At 39.3% G+C, this 21928-nt stretch overlaps 1 protein-coding gene across 1 annotated transcript; it reads left to right on the top strand.

Moving 5' to 3' along the window:
- The first annotated feature begins 1160 nt into the window (after positions 1 to 1160).
- On the top strand, positions 1161 to 21093 carry LOC133546612 (gastrula zinc finger protein XlCGF57.1-like). Its single transcript, XM_061892394.1, has 2 exons — positions 1161 to 1659; positions 18058 to 21093. The coding sequence occupies exons 1-2, from the start codon at positions 1536 to 1538 to the stop codon at positions 19569 to 19571; spliced, it is 1638 nt and encodes a 545-aa protein (XP_061748378.1). The 5' UTR covers positions 1161 to 1535; the 3' UTR covers positions 19572 to 21093.
- Positions 21094 to 21928: the final 835 nt, after the last annotated feature.

Genomic DNA, 21928 nt, shown 5'->3' with positions numbered 1-21928 from the left:
TTCTACAAAACATCACAGCGACAGCTGTAATTTCCAAAATGAAAATAAAATTTTTCAGTGCACGGTACACTACACACACTGCTATCTGATAATGTAAGACAGTACAAGTGTGAGCAATTCAGGAAATATGCTGAGGAGCGGGACTTCATCCACACCACCAGTAGCCCAGAGTTTCCCAAGTCGAATGGACTTGCGGAAAGAGCTGTCAGGAGTGACAAGCAACTGATGGAGAAATCCCACCGGGACAAACCTTTTTTTTTTCTTTTTTTTTTTATTCTTCTTTGTCATGAAAAAGGGACGTTTTTGTCATGAAAAAGGGAGTTTTTTGTGGTTGGTGCACTAGTTGTAAGTGTATATTGTGTTTTTATGTTGATTTAAAAAAAAAATACAAAAAATCATTATTATTATTATTTTTTTTTTTATAAAAAATTCTTCCGCGGCCCGGTGGTTGGGGACCCCTGTTCTAATGTACATACTTGTTCTTATGCTATCTGAACTCACTATGTTCTCTGCTGGCTGTACATATCCTACTGTAAGACCTACACTGTTTCAATGTCCACATTTCTCTGTTGATGCAATTGTTGATGACCGAAGTACTGATATCAACCAAAGCTACTCATCCCACCCCCAGATTGTAAATAATGTAAATAATTAATTGTATATACTATGATGATTAACCTGTGTGATGACTGTATTATGCTGATAGTATATATTTGTACCATGAATTGATTAACATGGACCCTGACTTAAACAAGTTGAAAACTTATTGGGGTGTTACCATTTAGTGGTCAATTGTACGGAATATGTACTGTACTGTGCAATCTACTAATACAAGTATCAATCAATCAATCAATCAAAAATGATATTTCAAATATATAAACCGTATTTTACTTTAAATCATGTATGTATGAGAATAATTAACTAGTACTGTTTTAAATGCACTTATTGTGTTGTCTGTCTAATTGTAATAAATGCAGACGAGGCGTGTTCAACGTTGACTCACACAGCGTGCTCATAACCACATTCTAGCTGTCCGCATGGCGACATACGACACCACTTCACGGGGCTACCGCGCATGCTCGTCACTACTGTTGCATGCTGGGTAGTGTAGTTCTTATACTCCCAGCCCAAAACATCACAACTATGACTCTTTGGCCCCGCCCCTACGGACGCATGCTTGGAAGACATGCGCTTTGCAGCAAAGTCCTCCTTTTCTCCACACACGCTTCTAAGCCTCGGCACATCTCCTCACATCGCTACTAACTACACTTTATTCATCCTCCGTGTCAGGATAAACTCCACTCGTCTCAGCCAAATTTGGAGATTATTAGGCCCGCTTAGCTTGATAGTTGTTTGAGCGCGCCAATTAGCTTAGCATGCTAGTTAGCTTAGCATGTTAGCCGCTAACAAAGAGACGCAGATTTGATCAACACATCGCTTAGTTAAGATCAAGTGTGAGTGTAAAGTGTTGTGATTGTGTGAAAATGTGCGAAAGAACGATAGCAAAGTATGAGGAATAACTTTGTTGTGTGAAAATGTGTGAAAGAACGATAGCAGAGTACAAAGAGGAACTTTCTCGGACAAAAGAAGAGAACGAGAGACTACGTCAACTATTGGAGGCTGTTTTCAAGAAAGCTCAAGTTGTGTTACACAGAACAGGTTTGTTTACTTCTTACTCTCACATCTTTACTAACTTTATATTTCATCATGAACATGACGTGTTTGCAGCAGTCATTTCCATTAGATCAGGGGTGTCCAAACTTTTTCCACAGAGGGCCGAACACGGAAAAATGTAAGCATGCAGGGGCCATTTTGATATTTTTCATTTTCAAACCATAACAAAATATATGGATTTTTTTTAATCCTTAGGGCTCCTGGGGAGCATAGAGGGTCTCAGTCACTAAAATGTTAAAAAAAAAGGTCAAATTATTATTATTATTTTTTTATTTAATGCTTACAGTAAATCTCTATATCAACTTGAGGTTGATATAAAGTAAAACAAATAAGGTTTTGTGCCTTTTCAGTCAAAGACAACTTGTTTTTTCATCGTAAAACTGAAATATGCAGTATTTAGATAGATGGATAGTACTTTATTGATTCCTTCAGGAGAGTTCCTTTATTTAGCAATTCAAGCCCTCAAAGATCAATAATGCAGGACATCATTGATTTTAATTATTTAATATTTTTGAGTAATCACAGTGAAAAGTTAAATAAAATCCATCCATCCATCCATTTTCTACCGCTTATTCCCTTTCGGGGTCGCGGGGGGCGCTGGCGCCTATCTCAGCTACAATCAGGCGGAAGGCAGGGTACACCCTGGACAAGTCGCCACCTCATCGCAGGGCCAACACAGATAGACAGACAACATTCACACTCACATTCACACACTAGGGCCAATTTTTAGTGTTGCCAATCAACCTATCCCCAGGTGCATGTCTTTGGAAGTGGGAGGAAGCCGGAGTACCCGGAGGGAACCCACGCATTCACGGGGAGAACATGCAAACTCCACACAGAAAGATCCCGAGCCTGGATTTGAACCCAGGACTGCAGGACCTTCGTATTGTGAGGCAGACGCACTAACCCTCCTACTAAATATATTTGAGATCCGAAAGGTTCCCCACTCATAAAGTGATTCATTTTTATTAGATTTTTTTTTTTTTACTTTTAACACTTAAATTTAAAGATAAACTTCGGATATATCTGTCGATTTTAAGTTTGAACTATTATTTTGTTTATTTTATGTTCTTTTGTCCAAATTTTGATCTTTTTATATGGCAACCACACAACATATGCAATATTTTTCTACATAAAACATGGAAAAAAAAAAACAATAAAGACACAAGGAAAAAAAAAACTGCCTGCATGGCAGCTTTGTGTCAACATTGCCACGTTTTCTCATTATATTTCACCTCATTCCACTTTTTTTAAATGTGTTTTTGAATTTTTGCAATACTATCAACTTTGCAATTTTTGCAGAATGTGTGGCGGGTGGGTAAACGATTAGCTGCGGGCCGCAAATGGCCCCCGGGCCGCACTTTGGACACCCCTGCATTAGATAATGTCCAAATAGAGGTGATTTGGCACACTTATAATTAAAAAAACTAAAATAATGTTGTTTTTCATCAGATATGTAGTAGTATTGTATACGTCAGTGGTTCTCAAACTTTTTTTGTCATCCCCCACTTTGGACAAGGGGGAGTTTTCAAGCCCCACCTGCCCCCATCGCCACAACAGAACGCTAATGGGGCGGCATAGCTCGGTTGGTAGAGCAGCCGTGCCAGCAACTTGAGGGTTGCAGGTTCGATTCCTGCTTCCGCCATCCTAGTCACTGCCGTTGTGTCCTTGGGCAAGACACTTTACCCACCTGCTCCCAGTGCCACCCACACTGGTTTAAATGTAACTTAGATATTGGGTTTCACTATGTGTGTCACTAGAGAAAAGCGCTATATAAATATAATTCACTAATGCCAAGCTTAACATTTTCAAATGTATTGAACATCAAGTAACATTCATGTCAGGGTTTCCCACACATTCATTTATTTGTGGCGGCTCGCCACGAAAGAATTACGGCCGCCACAAATAAAAAATAAAAAAACATTTTCGGCTTTTGACTCGCTTGACCGCTCATAAAAGCAGTGGGACTCTGTCTGTGAATGGAGCTTGTAGTTACATATTATGTAAATATGATATAAATATGTACATAAAGTGTTGTAATTATATTCCAACTCCGCGCTCTTCTTGGTCATTGCCGCCGCAAGAATATAATAATGAAAAAATCTTTTTAAGTGAAATTCCCTCCCGTTCCTCGCGCCCCACCTGTCATGTCTCTATTCCCCACAGGTGGGGCCCGCCCCACACTTTGAGAAACGCTGGTATATGTGGACGGGGGCCCTGCTTTGGTAATAATGTGTACCCCTCTCAGAGATCATATTTAGTTCCACTTCCAACATTCACATGATGGAAAATATGATGAGATGGTAAAACGTGAACAGTTGTGGAACCTTTTTACTCGGGGGGTGACGGGATCTCGTTGGAAGCGCGATGTATGAGCAGACGCCGTTTAGGTAAAACAAAATGGTGTCTGCCAATTTAGTTTACAATGTCATTACGTCAGTAGTTGTCAAACTTTTTTAACCAAGTACCACCTCAGAAAATACTTGGATTTCCAAGTACCACCATCATGAACAGCATTAAAATACAGTAGCATAGTAGGCCTTAATTATTCATTAAAAACAAGGAGGACACGTTATTTAACGAGTATATTTAATCATTTTAAATACTGTTGCATTACACACAGTTTGAACAGTAACACTGTGTTTGCATGTAGGAATTGATTGAATGATTGATTGATACTTTTATTAGTAGATTGCACAGTTCGGTACATATTCCGTACAATTGAACACCCGAATAAGTTTTTCAACTTGTTTAAGTCGGGGTCCACGTTAATCAATTAATGTTACAAAATGAATTGATTGGAAAATAAAAGACTGTACTTAAATATTACATAGTGCACACTAGATAGATTCTGGTGCGCACCAGATAGTTTCTAGGATGCAGCTTCCTCAGTTGACCTCTGACCTGGTCCACAAAGATGACTAATGTCTGGTGGAGGAGTAGGGGGTTGCAACCATGGCTGGGGGGGAGAAGACGAGGGGGTGGCTGCGATGAGGAAAGGGCTAAAAAGGCAGTAAAAACTTTTTAAACAAAGTGTTTGCTCGTGACGTTTTCTGAAATTTGTAGGTATATTCTTGCTATCGTTTTCAGAAGGTATAATATTGTGTTTCAGAGATATGCTTTGACATTTTTGCCGATGACATCTATTAAACAAGACAAGGAGCAAAGAAATCAAACACAGACAGGATTCAATTTAGCTCATGAGGAGAAACGTCTGGGCTGCAACTTCGTACAGTTTCCCACCACGCTCTGACGAGGGAGTTCCACGCGTCCTCTTTCCTTTGGGGCTTTTCTGATTACATAGCTTCAGATGTTTCTAAAGGGAGGGGGGTCGTAAATGGCTGTCGCACTCGATCATAAACAGTTAAAAGAAAAGGTGCCTTGTGCTGCGTCAGGTCTGCTCCCTCTCCGCTTTGTAGCTCTCGGGTCAAGAAAAGGTCTCCTGTGGCTGTCAATAGATCAAAGAAACCGACACCTCCATGTTGCATCCCATCGCAGATAGTGGAGTTTTACAAGCCTTTTGTTTGATAAGATGAAAGATAGTTTTGGGTGTTCTCGCAGGGGACCTGAATTCAATGGAAAACAAAGTTGTTTTATAACTTATATACAATTATTCTGACAATTTTGTTATTATTGTTGATATTATCTGGAATCGATTATTGGTCGCAGTAAAGTAGCAAATTGGGTAGTTTTTAGCTCTAAATGGGGTATTTCAACAAGTAAACAGTACAGTAGGTACTAGGTTTATACATGTGTAATGCCCATAAGGGTATTCCAGTACAATATGCCGAGATGAGATGTGTAAATATCAAAATATTACTTGAAATCAATTTTTGGCAGCAGTAAAGTGGTTGTTTTGGTATATTTTAGCTTTGTAAAGGGTATTTCTACAAGTATACAGTAGGTAATTGATTTATATATATGTCATGCCCATAAGAGTATTTAGTAAAATATGCAGAGATGAGATGTGTCAGTATCAAAATATTACTTAAAATACATTTTTGGCAGCAGTAAAGTGGCCATTTGGGTAGATATTTGCTCTAAAAATGGTATTTCAACAAGTAAACGGTACAGTAGGTACTTGATTTTGATACATGTAATGCTCATAAGGGTATTTTAGTAAAATATGCAGAGATGAGATTTGTCAGTATCAAAATATTACTTGAAATCAAATTTTGGCAGCAGCAGAGTGGTTGTTTTGGTATATTTTAGCTTTGTAAAAGGTATTTCTACAAGTATACAGTACAGTAGGTACTTTATTTATATATATATGTAATGTCCATAAGAGTATTCTAGTAAAATATGCAGAGATGAGATGTGTCAATATCAAAATATTACTTAAAATACATTTTTGGCAGCAACAAAGTGGCCATTTGGGCAGATATTTGCTCTAAAAAGGGTATTTCAACAAGTAAACAGTACAGTAGGTACTTGATATTGATATATGTAATGCTCATAAGGGTATTCTAGTAAAATGCGTGTGTGTAAATATGCGATGTGTAAATATCAAAATATTACATCAAATCACTTTTTGATTCAAGATAGTTTATTGTCATATGCACAGTTAGACAGACAGTTTGCCGTACAATGAAAATCTTACTTTGCTAGTCCACCCTTCAACAAGTCACACGGTACTTAGCTAAAAATAAAAAATAAAAATGTATATACAAGGCACAGTAAGTAACATAACATTATTGCACATTCTGATTGACAGTCAACAGTATAAATATGGAGGTGACCTTGGGTCACAGCAGCAGTTAAAGTGTCTTTAGTGATCAACGGTGAAACGTGTCTACAGTGATGGTTCACAGTTAGGGGGTGGTCAAGGTAGCTGTCTTTTGTTCAAAAAGACAAAAGTAAAAACGGGGAGTTGGAGGGAGCTAGCATTCACAAGCCTGATGGCCTGTGGGAAGAAACTGTTTGTCAGTCTGGTAGTCCTGGATTTCAGGCTCCTGTATGGTCTGCCTGATGGTAGGAGGCTGAAGAGACTGTGTACTGTCCTTGATGATGATGTGTGCTCTCCTGGTGGCCCTGGTAGAGTACATGTCCTGTAGTGAGGGGAAGGCTGCTCCTGATATGTACTGAGCAGTTTTAATCACTCGCTGGAGTGCCTTCCTGTCCTTAGCAGTGCAATTTCCATACCAGACCATGATTGAGCTGGTAAGGACACTCTCAACCGTACTTATATAGAAGTTGCTGAGAATTTTTGGTGGCATGCCAAATTTTCTCAGCCTTCTTAGGAAGTACAGTCGCTGCTGGGCTTTCTTTATTGTTTGTTGGGTGTTGTGATCCCAGGTGAGGTCCTCGCTGATGTGGGTCCCGGGGAATTTACAGGTTTTCACCCTGTCCACCTTTGTCCCCCCTATGTACAGAGGTGTGTACTGTGCACTCCTTCTCCATGGGTCAATAATCATCTCCTTGGTCTTGTCTGTGTTCAAGAAGAGATTATTATCCTGACACCAGGCCACCAGTTCCGCTACCTCCCTTCTGTACACTGCCTCAGCTCCCCCGGTGATCAGTCCGACGACCGTAGTATCATCTGCTAACTTGATGATAGTGGTGTTGTTCTGGGAGGCCACACAGTCGTGTGTGAAGAGGGTGTACAATAGGGGGCTCAGCACGCAGCCTTGGGGGGTCCCTATGCTTAGAACCTTTGTGCCTGATGTCTGGTTGCCGATTTTGACTGACTGGGGCCGGTTTGTGAGAAAGTTCAGGACCCAGTCACATAGAGTTGGTGTCAGACCAACAGTGAGGAGTTTAGCACTGAGTTTTTGTGGGATGACCGTGTTAAAAGTAGAGCTGTAGTCGATGAATAATAGCCTGGCATAGGTGTCCTTGCCCTCTACGTGGGTGAGGGTGGTGTGGATGACAGGGTTGACTGCATCCTCAGTGGACCGGTTCTGCCGGTAGGCAAACTGTAGAGCAGGGGCCACCAACGCGGTGACCGCGGGCACCGGTCACCTGTAAGGACCAGATAAGTCGCCCGCTGGCCTTTTCGAAAAATAGCTCAAATAGCAGCACTTACCAGTGAGCCGCCTCTATTTTCTAAATTTGATTTATTTACTAGCAAGCTGGTCTCGCTTTGCTTGACCTTTTTAATTCTAAGAGAAACAAAACTCAAATAGAATTTAAAAAATCCAAGAAAATATTTTAAAGACTTGGTCTTCACTTGTTTAAATACATTCATTTTTATTTTTTATTTGCTTCCTATAACTTTCAGAAAGACAATTCTAGAGAAAATATACAACCTTAAAATTGATTTTAGGATTTTTAAACACATTCACGTTTTTACCTTTTAAATTCCTTCCTCTTCTTTCCTGACAATTTAAATAAATGTTCAAGTATTTTTTTTTTTAATTGTAAATAATTTTTATTGTCTGTATTGTATTGTGTTGTAAATATTCATGTTCGAAATAAACTAAAGAAAGAAAGAAAGAAAATAGGAATAATAAATACATTTTAATTTAATTCTTCATTTTAGCTTCTGTTTTTTCGACGAAGAATATTTGTGAAATATTTCTTCAAACTTATGATTAAAATTCAAAAAAATGATTCTGGCAAATCTAGAAAATCTGTGGAATCAATTTTAGATCTTATTTCAAATTCTTTTGAATTTCTTTTAAAATGTTTGATCTAGAAAATCTAGAAGAAATAACGATTTGTCTTAGTTAGATATATAGCTTGGTCCAATTTGGTATATATTCTAACAAAGTGCAGATTGAATTTTAACCTATTCAAAACATGTCATCAAAACTCTAAAATTAATATTAATCAGGAACAATGACCAATGATGTTACATAAATAATTTTTTTAATTTTTTCAAAAAGATTCAAATTAGCTAGTTTTTCTCTTCCTTTTTTTTGTTTGAATTTTGAATTTTAAAGAGTCGAAATTGAAGATAAACAATGTTTCAAAATTTAATTGTCATTTTTTTCGTGTTTTCTCTTCTTTTAAACCGTTCAATTAAGTGTTTTTTCATAATTTATTCTCTACAAAAAATCCTTCCGTAAAAGGAAAAAAAAGTTAGGATGGAATAACTGACAGAAATACCCATTTATACATATATATATATATATATATATATATATATATATATATACATACATAGATTTATCTATTAAAGGTTAATTGAGCAAATTGTCTATTTGTGGCAATTTGTTTAAGTGTGTATCAAACTGGTAGCCCTTCGCATTAATCAGTACCCAAGAAGTAGCTCTTGGTTTCAAAAAGGTTGGTGACCCCTGCTGTAGAGGGTCCAGTGTGTCTGGGATGGTCTTCTTGATGTGTGACATGACTATCCTCTCGAAGCACTTCATCACTATTGGGGTGAGTGCAACAGACAGGTCACAGTGTTTTTCTTTGGCAGGGGCACGATGGTGGTGGTCTTGAAGCAGGTGGGCACAACAGCTTGTGTTAGTGACAAGTTGTATATGTCAGCAAGTACGTCAGCCAGCTCTGATGAACACACCCTGAGGGCCTGGCCAGAGGTGTTATCTGGGCCGACTGTCTTCCGTGGGTTTGTTTTCTTCAGAACTGTACGTACCTCTGCTGTTGTCATAGTGAGCGGTGGGTCCTGCGTGGGCTCCGTGGTCAGAACCCCTCTCTGTTAGTTGGTGTTGAGGACCTCGAAGCGGGCGTAGAACTCATTCAGCTCATCTGGCAGTGATTGTTGGCTGTTTGTGACCCCCCTGCTCCCCTGCTTGTAGTCTGTGATGTGTTGCAGGCTTTGCCACATGCGTCGGGAATCTGTGTTGAAGTAGAATCCCTCCAGCTTTTGTCTGCATTGTCCCTTGGCCTCGCTGATGGATTTACGCATGTCATATCTGTCCTTCTTGTAGTCCTCAGCGTTGCCTGAGACAAATGCAGTGGAGCGGGCATGTAGCTTGGACCGAACATTAATCCAGGGTTTTTGGTTTGGGTATATCTTGTATTGTTTTTGGGGAACAATGTTTTCCACACACGTACTGATGTAGCCAGTTACACTGGAAGCATGTTCCTCTATGTCAGGGGTCGGGAACCTTTTTGGCTGAGAGAGCCATTTAAGCCAAATATTTTAAAATGTATTTCCGTGAGAGCCATATAATATTTTTTAACACTGAATACAACAAAATATCTGCATTATTAAGTAATATCAACATTTATAGAGTATAATATGTCACAAACTCGCATGGCAGCAGTAGTAGTGGCACCAAGATGCAGGAACCAGGAGAGCGAAGAACAGGTAAGATGAGGAACGCGCAAGACAAGCAGAAATAGAAACATGCTGATTGGCAGCAGGTGTGGACCGGCGGCCAACCAACAGCAGGTAAGGGGAAAAAACACAGCGCTCAGCGGTACAAACAGGAAATGGAAACAAAATAAGAGCACTGATGGAAAGTAAATACAAAACAAAGAAGCACGAACAGAAATGAAGTGACAGATCTTCACACAATAAGTCTCTTATTCTTTTTTAATAAAAGTTTCATTCGGAAGCTCACCGATGATGAATAAAATGCTTCTTACCATTAATGCGACTTCTTGAACAGGTGCGGTAGAAAACAGATGAATGGATTAAAATGTATGAAGTGAAGTGAAGAGAATTATATTTATTTAGCGCTTTTCTCTAGTGACTCAAAGCGCTTTACATAGTGAAACTCATTATCTAAGTTACATTTAAACCAGTGTGGGCGGGCACTGCGAGCAGGTGGGTAAAGTGTCTTGCCCAAGGACACAATGACAGTGACTAGGATGGCGGAAGCGGGGATCAAACCTGCAACCCTCAAGTTGCTGGCACAGCCACTGTATCAACCGAGCCATGCCGCCCCTAATACTGATTTTAAAAGATTCACAGCACAAGACAGAGAAAAAAAGACAAGTAAAATCGTTAAACGTTGACAATCCCTTATATTCCTTAGAACTGACCCATATATTCAAATGCAAATGACAGGTATGATTATTTTGTTGATTTTAAATTCTAAAAATCTGCCTGGAATATTTGTCCTCTATTCTGTTTACAATCATACGGAGCCCCTAAAGGGAGATGGATGTTTTGCGAGATCTTGCAATACTTTGGTATGAGAATGTTTTATATTTTGAACGTTATTTTTAACACTGTGATTACCAGCGGAATTATTCATTACTTATCATGTTAAGCAATGTCAGCTAAGATTTATCTAAGAGCCAGATGCAGTCATCAAAATAGCCACATCTGGCTCTAGAGCCATAGGTTCCCTACCCCTGCTCTAAATACACAGTACCATCATCCCTCTGAGCAGCAGTTTTGAACATGTCCCAGTCTGTACTCCCAAAGCAGTCCTGAAGCACAAGTTCAGTGTCTTCATTCCAAACTTGAACAGTTTTACACACTGGGGGGGGGCTTGCTTGAGACGCTGTCTGTACGCTGGATATAGAAAAGCTGAGATATGATCAGATAGTCCAAAGTGTGGTCTGGGTACAGCCTTGTAGGCTCCCCTCACGTTGCAGTACACCTGGTCCAGAGTGTTTATCTCCCTCGTAGTAAAGTTCACATATTGATGGTATTTTGGGAGGACACTCTTTAGGTGGTTAAAATCCCCAGCTACCGTGAACGCAGCATCAGGGTGTGGGGTCTCTTGTTTACTGATGACGTCATGCAGCAGCTTTAGTGCTGTAGTGGAGTCCGCCCGTGGCGGGATGTAAACAGACAGTATAAACACTGCACTGAACTCCCTTGGCAGGTAAAAAGGTCTGCATTTCACCATCAACAACTCAATGTTGTCCGAGCAGTGTCTTTCAACCACCTGTACGTCCGAGCACCAGCTGTTACTCACGTAAACACAGACGCCGCCTCCGCCTTTCTTGAAGCCTTTGTCCGGTCTCCACAGTAGACTAAGTGTGTTGTTAGCTGGATAGCAGAGTCTGGGATGCTGTCCGAAAGCCAGGTTTCCGCATAAATAAGAGCACAGCATTCTCTCAGTTCACGTTGGGATGTAGTCCTGGTTCTCAGCTCATCCAGCTTGTTGTCGAGTGAGCGCACGTTAGCTAGCAGCAGGCTAGGTAGTGGTGGTTGTGTAGCTCTAGCCCAATGGTTCCCAAACTTTTGCAGGCTGGCGCCCCCTTGGCTCCCCAGTGAATTCCTAGCGCCCACCCCCACAGACACATATGGAAACAAACACCTCTTTCTTGATATTTGGTATGCTGCAATTTGAAAAGAGAAAGGTTAAACACAAATGTGTATTTTACAAATAAAACCCAATTTAGTAAACCAGTTTATTTTTTAGCAGTTTTAACTGTTTCAGCAACATAGAATGGTAAATAAACATTCCACCAGTAACCTTCATTGTCTCACACTTAATATTAATGGGATGGATGTGCTTGGTGCAGGGACATAAGCTTCTCAACATCAGGCTGGAACTCACTAAGAAGAAGTCGTAGATCCCCGCGGTCAGTAATTTTCAGTCGGTTTCTTTGCTTGGAAAGAAGCAAGGCGACTGCACTGAAACCCCGTTCTACTAAATATGATGTTGGGAAGGCAATAAAGTACATCTTGACCTTGTTCCACAGCACTTGATAGCAGTCAGAGATTTTTTTTTTGTAACCAAAAATCTTGATATGACTTTTTGAACTTTGGCCTTAGCTCAATGTCATTTTGAATTGAAATCAGTTGTTCCTCTGCCACTCCAGTTTCTTCACCGTCGACATTTAGGAATGGATTGATCACCCAGTCTGGTATTTCAAGCAATAAAATGTCTTCAAATCTCTCAGACATGTGTCTGTGCAGTTCATCCAGGTGTGTACAATACACACAATATATTGGTAACAATATATATCAGTGAATGCACCACCCTAACCAGCTCAACACAACACAACACGGCGCGTTCTGGCGAGTCCCCAATTTCATGTTGACTTGAACTCAAGATGATGTTGACCGCCAGAATGCGGTTTTTATTATAAGATAAAATTCTGAACATTACAAGCTTGAAATTACAAACCTGAGCTTTTGCTTTTGTAGTCTATGCTGTCGGATCTGACTGGGCCAGAGCGGCGTGTGGTAACCGGACCCTGATGCGTCGTCCACTGACTCGTCCTGCTGCACGTGTTGTGTACAAATCGTCAAACCAACGTTCGAACTTCTGACTTCGATTTCGGACTGCCGCCCCCTTCTTCCTCACCGCCCCCCCAGATCTTTCCACCGCCTCCAGGGGGGCGGTACCGCCCACTTTGGGAACCACTGCTCTAGCCTTTAGCCTAGCATGTCGCCCCGCCGTCTTGTTGTGGTTGTTTTGTGGTTAGCTGGCTCTCGTCGTAGCAGAAAGTTGAAGTCCATCAGACTATAAGTGAGCTCGTGGTGAGGTTTTCCGATGTCCAGAAGTGCATCTCTGTTATATCTCACTGTTGCATGCAAAAACTTTGCATTTAGGATGCAAATTAGTACTACAAACCCCGTTTCCATATGAGTTGGGAAATTGTGTTAGATGTAAATATAAACGGAATACAATGATTTGCAAATCCTTTTCAACCCATATTCAGTTGAATATGCTACAAAGACAACATATTTGATGTTCAAACTGATAAACTTTTTTTTTTTTTTGCAAATAATCATTACCTTTAGAATTTGATGCCAGCAACACATGACAAAGAAGTTGGGAAAGGTGGCAATGAATACGGATTAAGTAGAGGAATGCTCATCAAACACTTATTTGGAACATCCCACAGGTGTGCAGGCTAATTGGGAACAGGTGGGTGCCATGATTGGGTATAAAAGCAGCTTCCGTGAAATGTTAAGTAATTCACAAACAAGGATTGGTAGAGTGTCATCATTTTGTAAGCAAATTGTTGAACAGTTTTAGAACAACATTTCTCAACAGGCTATTGCAAGGAATTTAGGGTTTTACCATCTACGGTCCGTATAATCATCAAAGGGTTCAGAGAATATGGGGAAATCACTGCACATAAGCGATGATATTACGGACATTTGATCCCTTAGGCCAGGGGTCGGGAACCTTTTTAGCTGAGAGAGCCATACAAGCCAAATATTTTAAAAAGTATTTCCGTGAGAGCCATATAATATTTTTTTTAAGACTGAATACAACTATTATTCTATCTTATTTCAATTATTGTGCAGAAATATTGGGAAATACATATCATAGCAACATAATGCCTTTATTTCACAGAAACGAGCAATTTGTATAATTTTTAAAGTACGATATAGCGACCACACAAAACCACTTCATTGGGTCACAATTACTAAAACTAAAAGACATTGTAGAATTGAATAGTCTATTAATGATGTTCAAAGCGAGAAATACAATTCTTCCAAAGGACGTACAAAAGTTATGTGTTCACATCTGAAGATGAGAACCACAGAAGGCCGTATGACTTTAAACATCCAAGAGTGCCAACAAATTTGAAACAAATGTGCTTGTCTGTTGTTGCTGTGAAAGCATGATATTCTCTAAACAAAGACTTAAAAAGCTGTGAGAATACCTTTGTTTTTAAAAAGTTATAAAAAGAGAAAACTGGAATTATATCAAACTGAATTTTGATTTGATTGGACGTGTCATTGTGAAAATACTTAAAGGAAAATTGAAAAGTATGTTGGAGTTCGGGTGTTGTTGGAGGGAACAGTTATAAAGTCATCGAAAATAATTTGTGTTAAAAAGGGGGCAGATAAATATAAGATTATTATTCTTCCATCTGCTCCTTTTTGATCATGGAAATGTATAAGAAACAAAAAAAACAATGAAAGTGTCAATTGTACGTGGCTTGTATATATGCATTTTAATGAAAGGAATAACAATAAATGATGATGATGCATTCATTTTTTGGTAAGTCCAACATTTTTTGAGTATAATAAGTCTCTTATTCTTTTTAATAACATTGTTATTCTGAAGCTAACCAACAATAAATAAAATACTTCTTACCATTAATGCGACTTCTTGAACAGGTGCGGTAGAAACCGGATGGATGGATTAAAATGCATGAAAATCTTTTATATTTTGAACGTTATTTTTGACACTATGATTACCGGCAGAATTATTCATTACTTACCATGTTTAGCAATGTCAGCTAAGATTTATCTGAGAGCCAGGTGCAGTCATCAAAAGAGCCACATCTGGCTCTAGAGCCATAGGTTCCCTACCCCTGCCTTAGGCGGTACTGCATCAAAAACTGACATCAGTGTGTAAAGGATATCACCACAGGGGCTCAGGAACACTTCATAAAACCACAGTCAGTAACTACAGTTGGTCGCTACATCTGTAAGTGCAAGTTAAAACTCTACTATGCAAAGCCAAACCCATTTACCAACAACACCCTGAAACACCACCGGCTTGGCTGGGCCCGAGCTCATCTAAGATGGACTGATGCAAAGTGGAAAAGTGTTCTGTGGTCTGACGAGTCCTCATTTCAAATTATATTTGGAAACTGTGGATGTGGTGTACTCCGGAACAAAAAGGAAAATAACCATCCGGATTGTTATAGGCGCAAAGTTGAAAAGCCAGCATGTGTGATGGTATGGGGGTGAATTAGTGCCCAAGGCATGGGTAACTTACACATCTGTGAAGGCACCATTAATGCTGAATGGTCCATACAGGTTTTGGAGCATCATATGTTGTCATCCAAGCAACGTTATCATAGATGCCCCTGCTTATTTCAGCCAAACAATGCCAAGCCACGTGTTACAACAGCGTGGCTTTGTAGTGAAATAGTGCATGTACTAGACTGGCCTGCCTGCAGTCCAGACATGTCTCCCATGGAAAATGTGTGGCGCATTATGAAGTGTAAAATACGACAACAAGACCCCGGACTGGGCTTCACGGTGGCAGAAGGGTTAGTGTGTCTGCCTCACAATACGGAGGTCCTGTAGTCTTGGGTTCAATCCCAGGCTCTGGATCTTTCTGTGTGGAGTTTACATGTTCTCCCCGTGAATGCGTGGGTTCCCTCCGGGTACTCCAGCTTCCTCCCACTTCCAAAGACATGCACCTGGGGATAGGTTGATTGGCAACACTAAATGGTCCCTAGTGTGTGAATGTGAGTGTGAATGTTGTCTGTCTATCTGTGTTGGCCCTGTGATGAGATGGAGACTTGTCTGGGGTGTACCCCGCCTTCCGCCCGATTGTGGCTGAGATGGATGCCAGCGACCCCAAAAGGGAATAAGCGTTGGAAAATGGATGAATGGAAGACACCGGACTGTTGAAGGTCTGAAGCTCTACATAAAACTAGAATGGGAAAGAATTCCACTTTCAAAGCTTCAACAATTAGTTTCCTCAGTTCCCAAACGTTTATTGAGTGTTGTTAAAAGAAAAGGTGATGTAACACAGTGGTGAACATGCCCTTTCCCAACTACTTAGGCACGCGTTGCAGCCATTAAATTGTAATTATTATTTGCAACAAAAAAAAAAGTTTATGAGTTTGAACATCAAATATTTTGTCTTTGTAGTGCATTCAACTGAATATGGGTTGAAAAGGATTTGCAAATCATTGTATTCCGTTTATATTTACATCTCACACAATTTCCCAACTCATATGGAAACGGGGTTTGCATAATAAATAAAAAAACGTAAATGTTGTCAGGAGGACGACGCAAAGACGTCAGTCACGGGGGGGGGGGGCGCCATCTTGAAAAAAAGTCATTGTTGATATAATATGCCTTATTTTTTTGATGAGTTCAGTGATTATTGACTAGATTATTACTTTGGGAAGGTGAGAGAAGAAGTGTTGTGGTGTTGTGAGAATTGGCTGCATTCACACACAATTCCTTGAACAATTGCCTCATCTACTCATTATTATTATTATTAAATGTATCTTACCATATTGCTGAAAGTTTTAACTTCCCCTTGGGGATTAATAAAGTACCGTATTTCCTTTAATTGCCGCCGGGGCGCTAATTAATGTAAAACCTCTTCTCACTCTGGCACTTACCAAAGGCATGCGGTGTATTTAGGCCTGCGCTTAAAAAATTGAGTGTGATGTAAGGATACATCATGAAAAGCACATTTAATAAAAAAAAAGTTATTATGGTCTTACCTTTACTTATAAATGTCTATGCGCAGCTCCTTCTGATCAAAAGCATCGATAACTTGTTTATAGAAGTCCTCCTTATCTTTCTTCAGTTTTAAAAGTCTCTCTGTCTCAATGGAGATCTTCCATTATTACCTCCTGCTTCGATTGAAAGTCCAGTTTAGAAAACGGTTTTATTTTAGATATGTAATCCTCCATGTTAAAAGTGCAAGCGAGAAGAAAAAAATAAACACACGCTGCTCACTCTTGCTACTTGTTGTCACTTCTTCTGCAGCCGAGTAGTCGCAAGGAAGATCACTAGCGCCCTCTACCACCAGGAGGCGGGAGTCATTTAATGACTCATATTTGACACACGCCGCTACGGTATATTAATAAAACATAGCTGCTTACTGTTCTTTTTAGCATATTCAATAGCTTGGACCTTAAATCCTGCTGAATAGCTCTTAATCTTCTTCCCTTTATGCGATTTCAAATGATTGAAATCAGTCTCCTCCATTTTGAAAATGATGACAGGTGAAGTGTCACTCGTGACGTGACGAGTTTGACCTGGCGGGAATTGTAGGCATATGCTAATTATTTGGCGAAACGAGTTTGACCCGGCTTTAATCCTGAGCCGGCGGTAATGCTAAGCATGCGCTAATTAGTTTGCGAAACGTGTTTGACCCGGCAGTAATTCTAGGCAGGTGCATACTATATACCCGGCGGCAATTCAAGGAAATACGGTCTGTCTTATACTGATTCTGATTGAATGTGTGGACTGCATGAATGATGCCTTCTCAGTTCTCACTCTAACGCAATTTGAATGTCTAGAAACGCACTAAATTAATATAATCCATTATTACTAATATTAATAAGGTTAAAAAGTTATCTTTTGAAGGTGTAGTCAGTAATCTGATTACTTCTTCCCAGTTTAACTGTGGTGACACTATCTAAATGAAAGCAAAACAGATGTCATCTTTCTTGGCCAACATGTTGACTGTGTTCATGCTTCTTTTATAACGGACATGTCTCTTAAGATGAATAGGAAAATGACTAATTATTGTCCACCAGCAGGGGGAGCTCATCACTAGTACTACTGTGTGGAAGCTGGCATGTGGTACATTATTTCCTGTGTGTGTATGACTTATTCAGAGGGAGAACAGCACACTTTCATGTATGGCGTCTACCATTAAGGATTGCAGGAATGACTTTTAGGATGTTTTTATATGAATAAGGTGGATTGGATGTTGGCCTAGGAAGGTATTCCCCTGAAGGTCTTCTTCATGTGTCAGCTGGAAGTACCCTGACTGCTGTGAGGGGAAACTAATGAGATTGTGAAATAATTTCTTGGTGTAGGACAATGTCTCATGTGACTGAGCAAAGCTGGACTTTTCTGAAGAATGTTTGTTTTCTCCTGTTCCGCAGACCTCAATAAAGAACATCTTCCTCATGAGCAGGAAGAAGAGCCACAGCCCCACCACATTAAAGAGGAAAAAGAGGTACCACATTCCCAACACATTAAAGACGGAGGAGAGGACCCACAGCCCCCCCACAATAAAGCGAAACATGAGACGCCACAGACCCATAATGTTAAACTGACCCTTCACATTAAAGGGCAAGCGGAGGACCCACTGAACTTACACATCAAAAAGGAAGAGGATGACCTACTGACCCCTCACTTTAAGGAGCAAGAGAACCCACTGAACCCTCACATTAAAGAGGAAGAGGAGGACTCACTGACCCCTCACTTTAAAGAGGAAGAGGAGGACCAAGAGGCGCCGCACATTAAAGAGGAAGAGGAGGAAGAGGGCATCAGTCAGCCTAAATGGTTGGAGGAGTTCCCAGTGACTGGTGTCCCTGTGAAGAGTGAAGATGATGAGGTGAAAGGTGAAAGTGAGGAGAGGGGAGGGGGGGAGCCTCCAAGCAGCAGCTCAACACAACACATGACAACAGAAGCTGATGGAGACCACTGTGGAGGATCACAAGCAGACAAGCTCTTAGCTCCACTATCAGATAGTGAGGACACAACGTCACACTCTCCTGACACGGATGATGAAGACTCTAAAGATGATAAGACATGTCACACTGACAACACTCACTTCACATCTTCTCACTCTCACAAAACTTTTAAATACCGTCGTAGTCTGAAAAGACACATGAGAACACACACTGGAGAAAAACCTTTTTCATGTTCAATCTGCGGTAAAGATTTTACTCAGAGGCCAGATTTTAAAGTACACATGAGAACACACACTGGTGAAAAACATTTTTCCTGTTCAACCTGTGGTAAAGGTTTTGCACACAGTAGCAAATTGAAAAGACACATGAGAACACACACTGGTGAAAAACCTTTTTCCTGTTCAATCTGTAGTAAAGGTTTTACACGAAGTCAGAGTTTGAAAGAACACATGAGAACACACACTGGTGAAAAACCTTTTTCCTGTTCAAACTGTGGTAGAGGTTTTACACGAAGTCAGAGTTTGAAAGAACACATGAAAATACACACTGGTGAAAAACCTTTTTCCTGTTCAATCTGTGGTAAAGGTTTTACACATACTAACAAATGGAAAAGACACATGAGAATACACACTGAGGAAAAACCTTTTTCCTGTTCAACCTGTGGTAAAGGTTTTACAGAAAGTCAGAGTTTGAAAGTACACATGAGAACACACACTGGTGAAAAACCTTTTTCCTGTTCAACCTGTGGTAAAGGTTTTACAGAAAGTCAGAGTTTGAAAGTACACATGAGAAGACACACTGGTGAAAAACCTTTTTCCTGTTCAACCTGTGGTAAAGGTTTTACAGTAGGTCAGAGTTTGAAAGTACACATGAGAACACACACTGGTGAAAAACCTTTTTCCTGTTCAACCTGTGGTAAAGGTTTTACACACAGTCAGAGTTTGAAAGTACACATGAGAACACACACTGGTGAAACATGACATTCCTGTTCAATCTGCAACAGAAGCTTTAGTGAGCGATCAACCCTTGTAAGACACATGAGAAGACACCCAGGAGAGAAAGTGTTGAGTTGCAGTGTGTGTGGTGAAAGATTGTCTTCTAAGTAGCAGTGTAAGAAACACAAGTGTGCTGGTGAGAACAGCAGCAGCAAATGAAACTGCAGGATTTGAAATAAACTGTCCAGACTTTCATTTTGACTTTCTAACAACATCAGCACATATAACATGTGTGACATTGTTGTTTGTCTAACACAATCTTGTTAACATGCTTCTATATTTACACACCATTTTTTCAGCCCATTGTATGCATTATTGTGCAACATTGTTTAGTTTTATATTGACATACATTATTGCAAGAGGAACAATTTTACAAAAATGGTCAGTAAATCCAAAAAAGTACAAAATATGTGATACATTCAAATTCCATTTAATGTACAAACAATTTGTACAAAATTATTCCCTTTTAAAATGTGTGACTGTATGTGTAACATTGTTGTTTCTGTAACACTATTTTAATATGCTTCTACATTTGAAGATTGGATATTTTGTATTAGTGTTTTTTTTAGTCGAGTACCTACATTAATATGCAACATTGTATACCTTAATTAAAAATTGAACAGAACAATTTGACTGAAAAGGTGAGAGTAAACAGTACAAGACATATTTTACATACATTAAAAAATGTAAGTGTATATATATTCATCATACAATATTAGACTTATTCATAATAGTGTTTTTTATAGGTGTTTGAAATATTGAGGTTTGACATATTTTTATTTGTAATTGTTAATAATCCCATAGATTAGCACTTTTATATGATATACATATGTACTGGTTCACATCTGAAACATCTTCTGGACCACTTCAGGAAGCATATTATTATTTACTTTATACATCATTTAAACAGTTGTCTTTTATACAATTTTAAAATGTGTAACCTTATGAATTATTTGTTGGGTCTCTATAGTCAATTTTATTAATTATCTTTATTACTCTCTTTTGTAATATGATGATTGTGTTGTGATTGTTTTAAATGTATGTCCCCAGACCGTTATGTAATATAAAAGTGAGAGAAAATGACTGAATTGTTTGTGGAAGGATGGTTTTGTTTTTACTTACATTTGTGGATAAAATCAAACATTCCATTATTGTCTCTTAAACATTTTGTACAATTTTTTTTATTTTTTAACATCCCGAAAACATTATTAATTTCAGTAAACAAGTTTGGAGTGTCAGGCAAAAGCCGATATTGTACATCATCCCGCTGAGATTTCCTTTGCATACATTCTTATAATAAACACTTCATTTTGTTTTGCTATCACAGAAAGAACAAATGTTGTCTTCAATTGCAAAACATCTTTAAAAGTATTTTAAGTGGTGAATTCCGGGGTTTTTTTTGTTTTTTTTATGAACTCCTTTGCCTTTGGAAGAATGAAAACTTTACAGTTATTTGTATTTTTTGTTTGTTTTTTTGTTCTAGAGAAAATACAGCAAATAAGAAATATTAAATAATTGTCTAATTTCAGAGTTTCAAATCTGTAATATTGTGTCCATCCACCAAAAGCCCGGAAAATTTAGAAAAGAGCTCTGAAAAACATTACATGCTGTATTTAGAATATTTTGAACCTTTACATTTGTTTTTAAATATGTTTGTCTATTTACAGGTCGTACTTACTGAAATCTTGAAATATTATAATACTTTTATCACTCAATAAGTGCATCAGCAACCAAATGCCTTTTTCAAACCACTTGGGTTGCCAGCACCCAGACTTTGAAATAAGGGACATCTCGCGGGTGGTTGGAACATTTTTGGTGTCCCTTACAAAACTTGGATATCCCCTATTTCAGTCCGGGCCTGAAAAAAGGCTTAGAAAATGCTTTAAAAATGCCAAATCTGTGCCAGTGCAGTTTGCAGAGGAAGTCCTCCCAGAAAGAATCATGAATGGGTATTTAAGCTTCTACGTTAGAGCTTACGTGCCACCCCTAGTACCTTGTTTCAAGTGCCAACGCTATGGGCACATAGTAGTGTGTGTCATGCTAAGATGAGATGTGGAAGGTGTGGAGGGGAGCATGAATATGGACAATGTGGAAGTCATGAACAGGTCAAGTGCTGTAATTGTGGCGGGAATCACACAGCAGCTTATGTGGGCTGTGTCATAAGAAAACAGGACACAGGAGTACAGCAAATCAGAGTTTAAATAAATATAACATACGGAGAGGCAGTTAAAATAAGAAATCTAAAAAGTGCAGAACAGGACAGAAGTGAGAATATTTCAAGAAATAAAAAACAAGAGGCAGCAAATACAGGAATTTCCATGGACAAACTAGTTGTATTCCTG

The sequence above is a fragment of the Nerophis ophidion genome, unplaced genomic scaffold, assembly GCF_033978795.1.
Source record: "Nerophis ophidion isolate RoL-2023_Sa unplaced genomic scaffold, RoL_Noph_v1.0 HiC_scaffold_34, whole genome shotgun sequence".
Lineage (NCBI taxonomy): Eukaryota > Metazoa > Chordata > Actinopteri > Syngnathiformes > Syngnathidae > Nerophis > Nerophis ophidion.
Note: the sequence above shows the minus strand (reverse complement) of the source record. Positions and strands in the feature narration are given on the sequence as shown.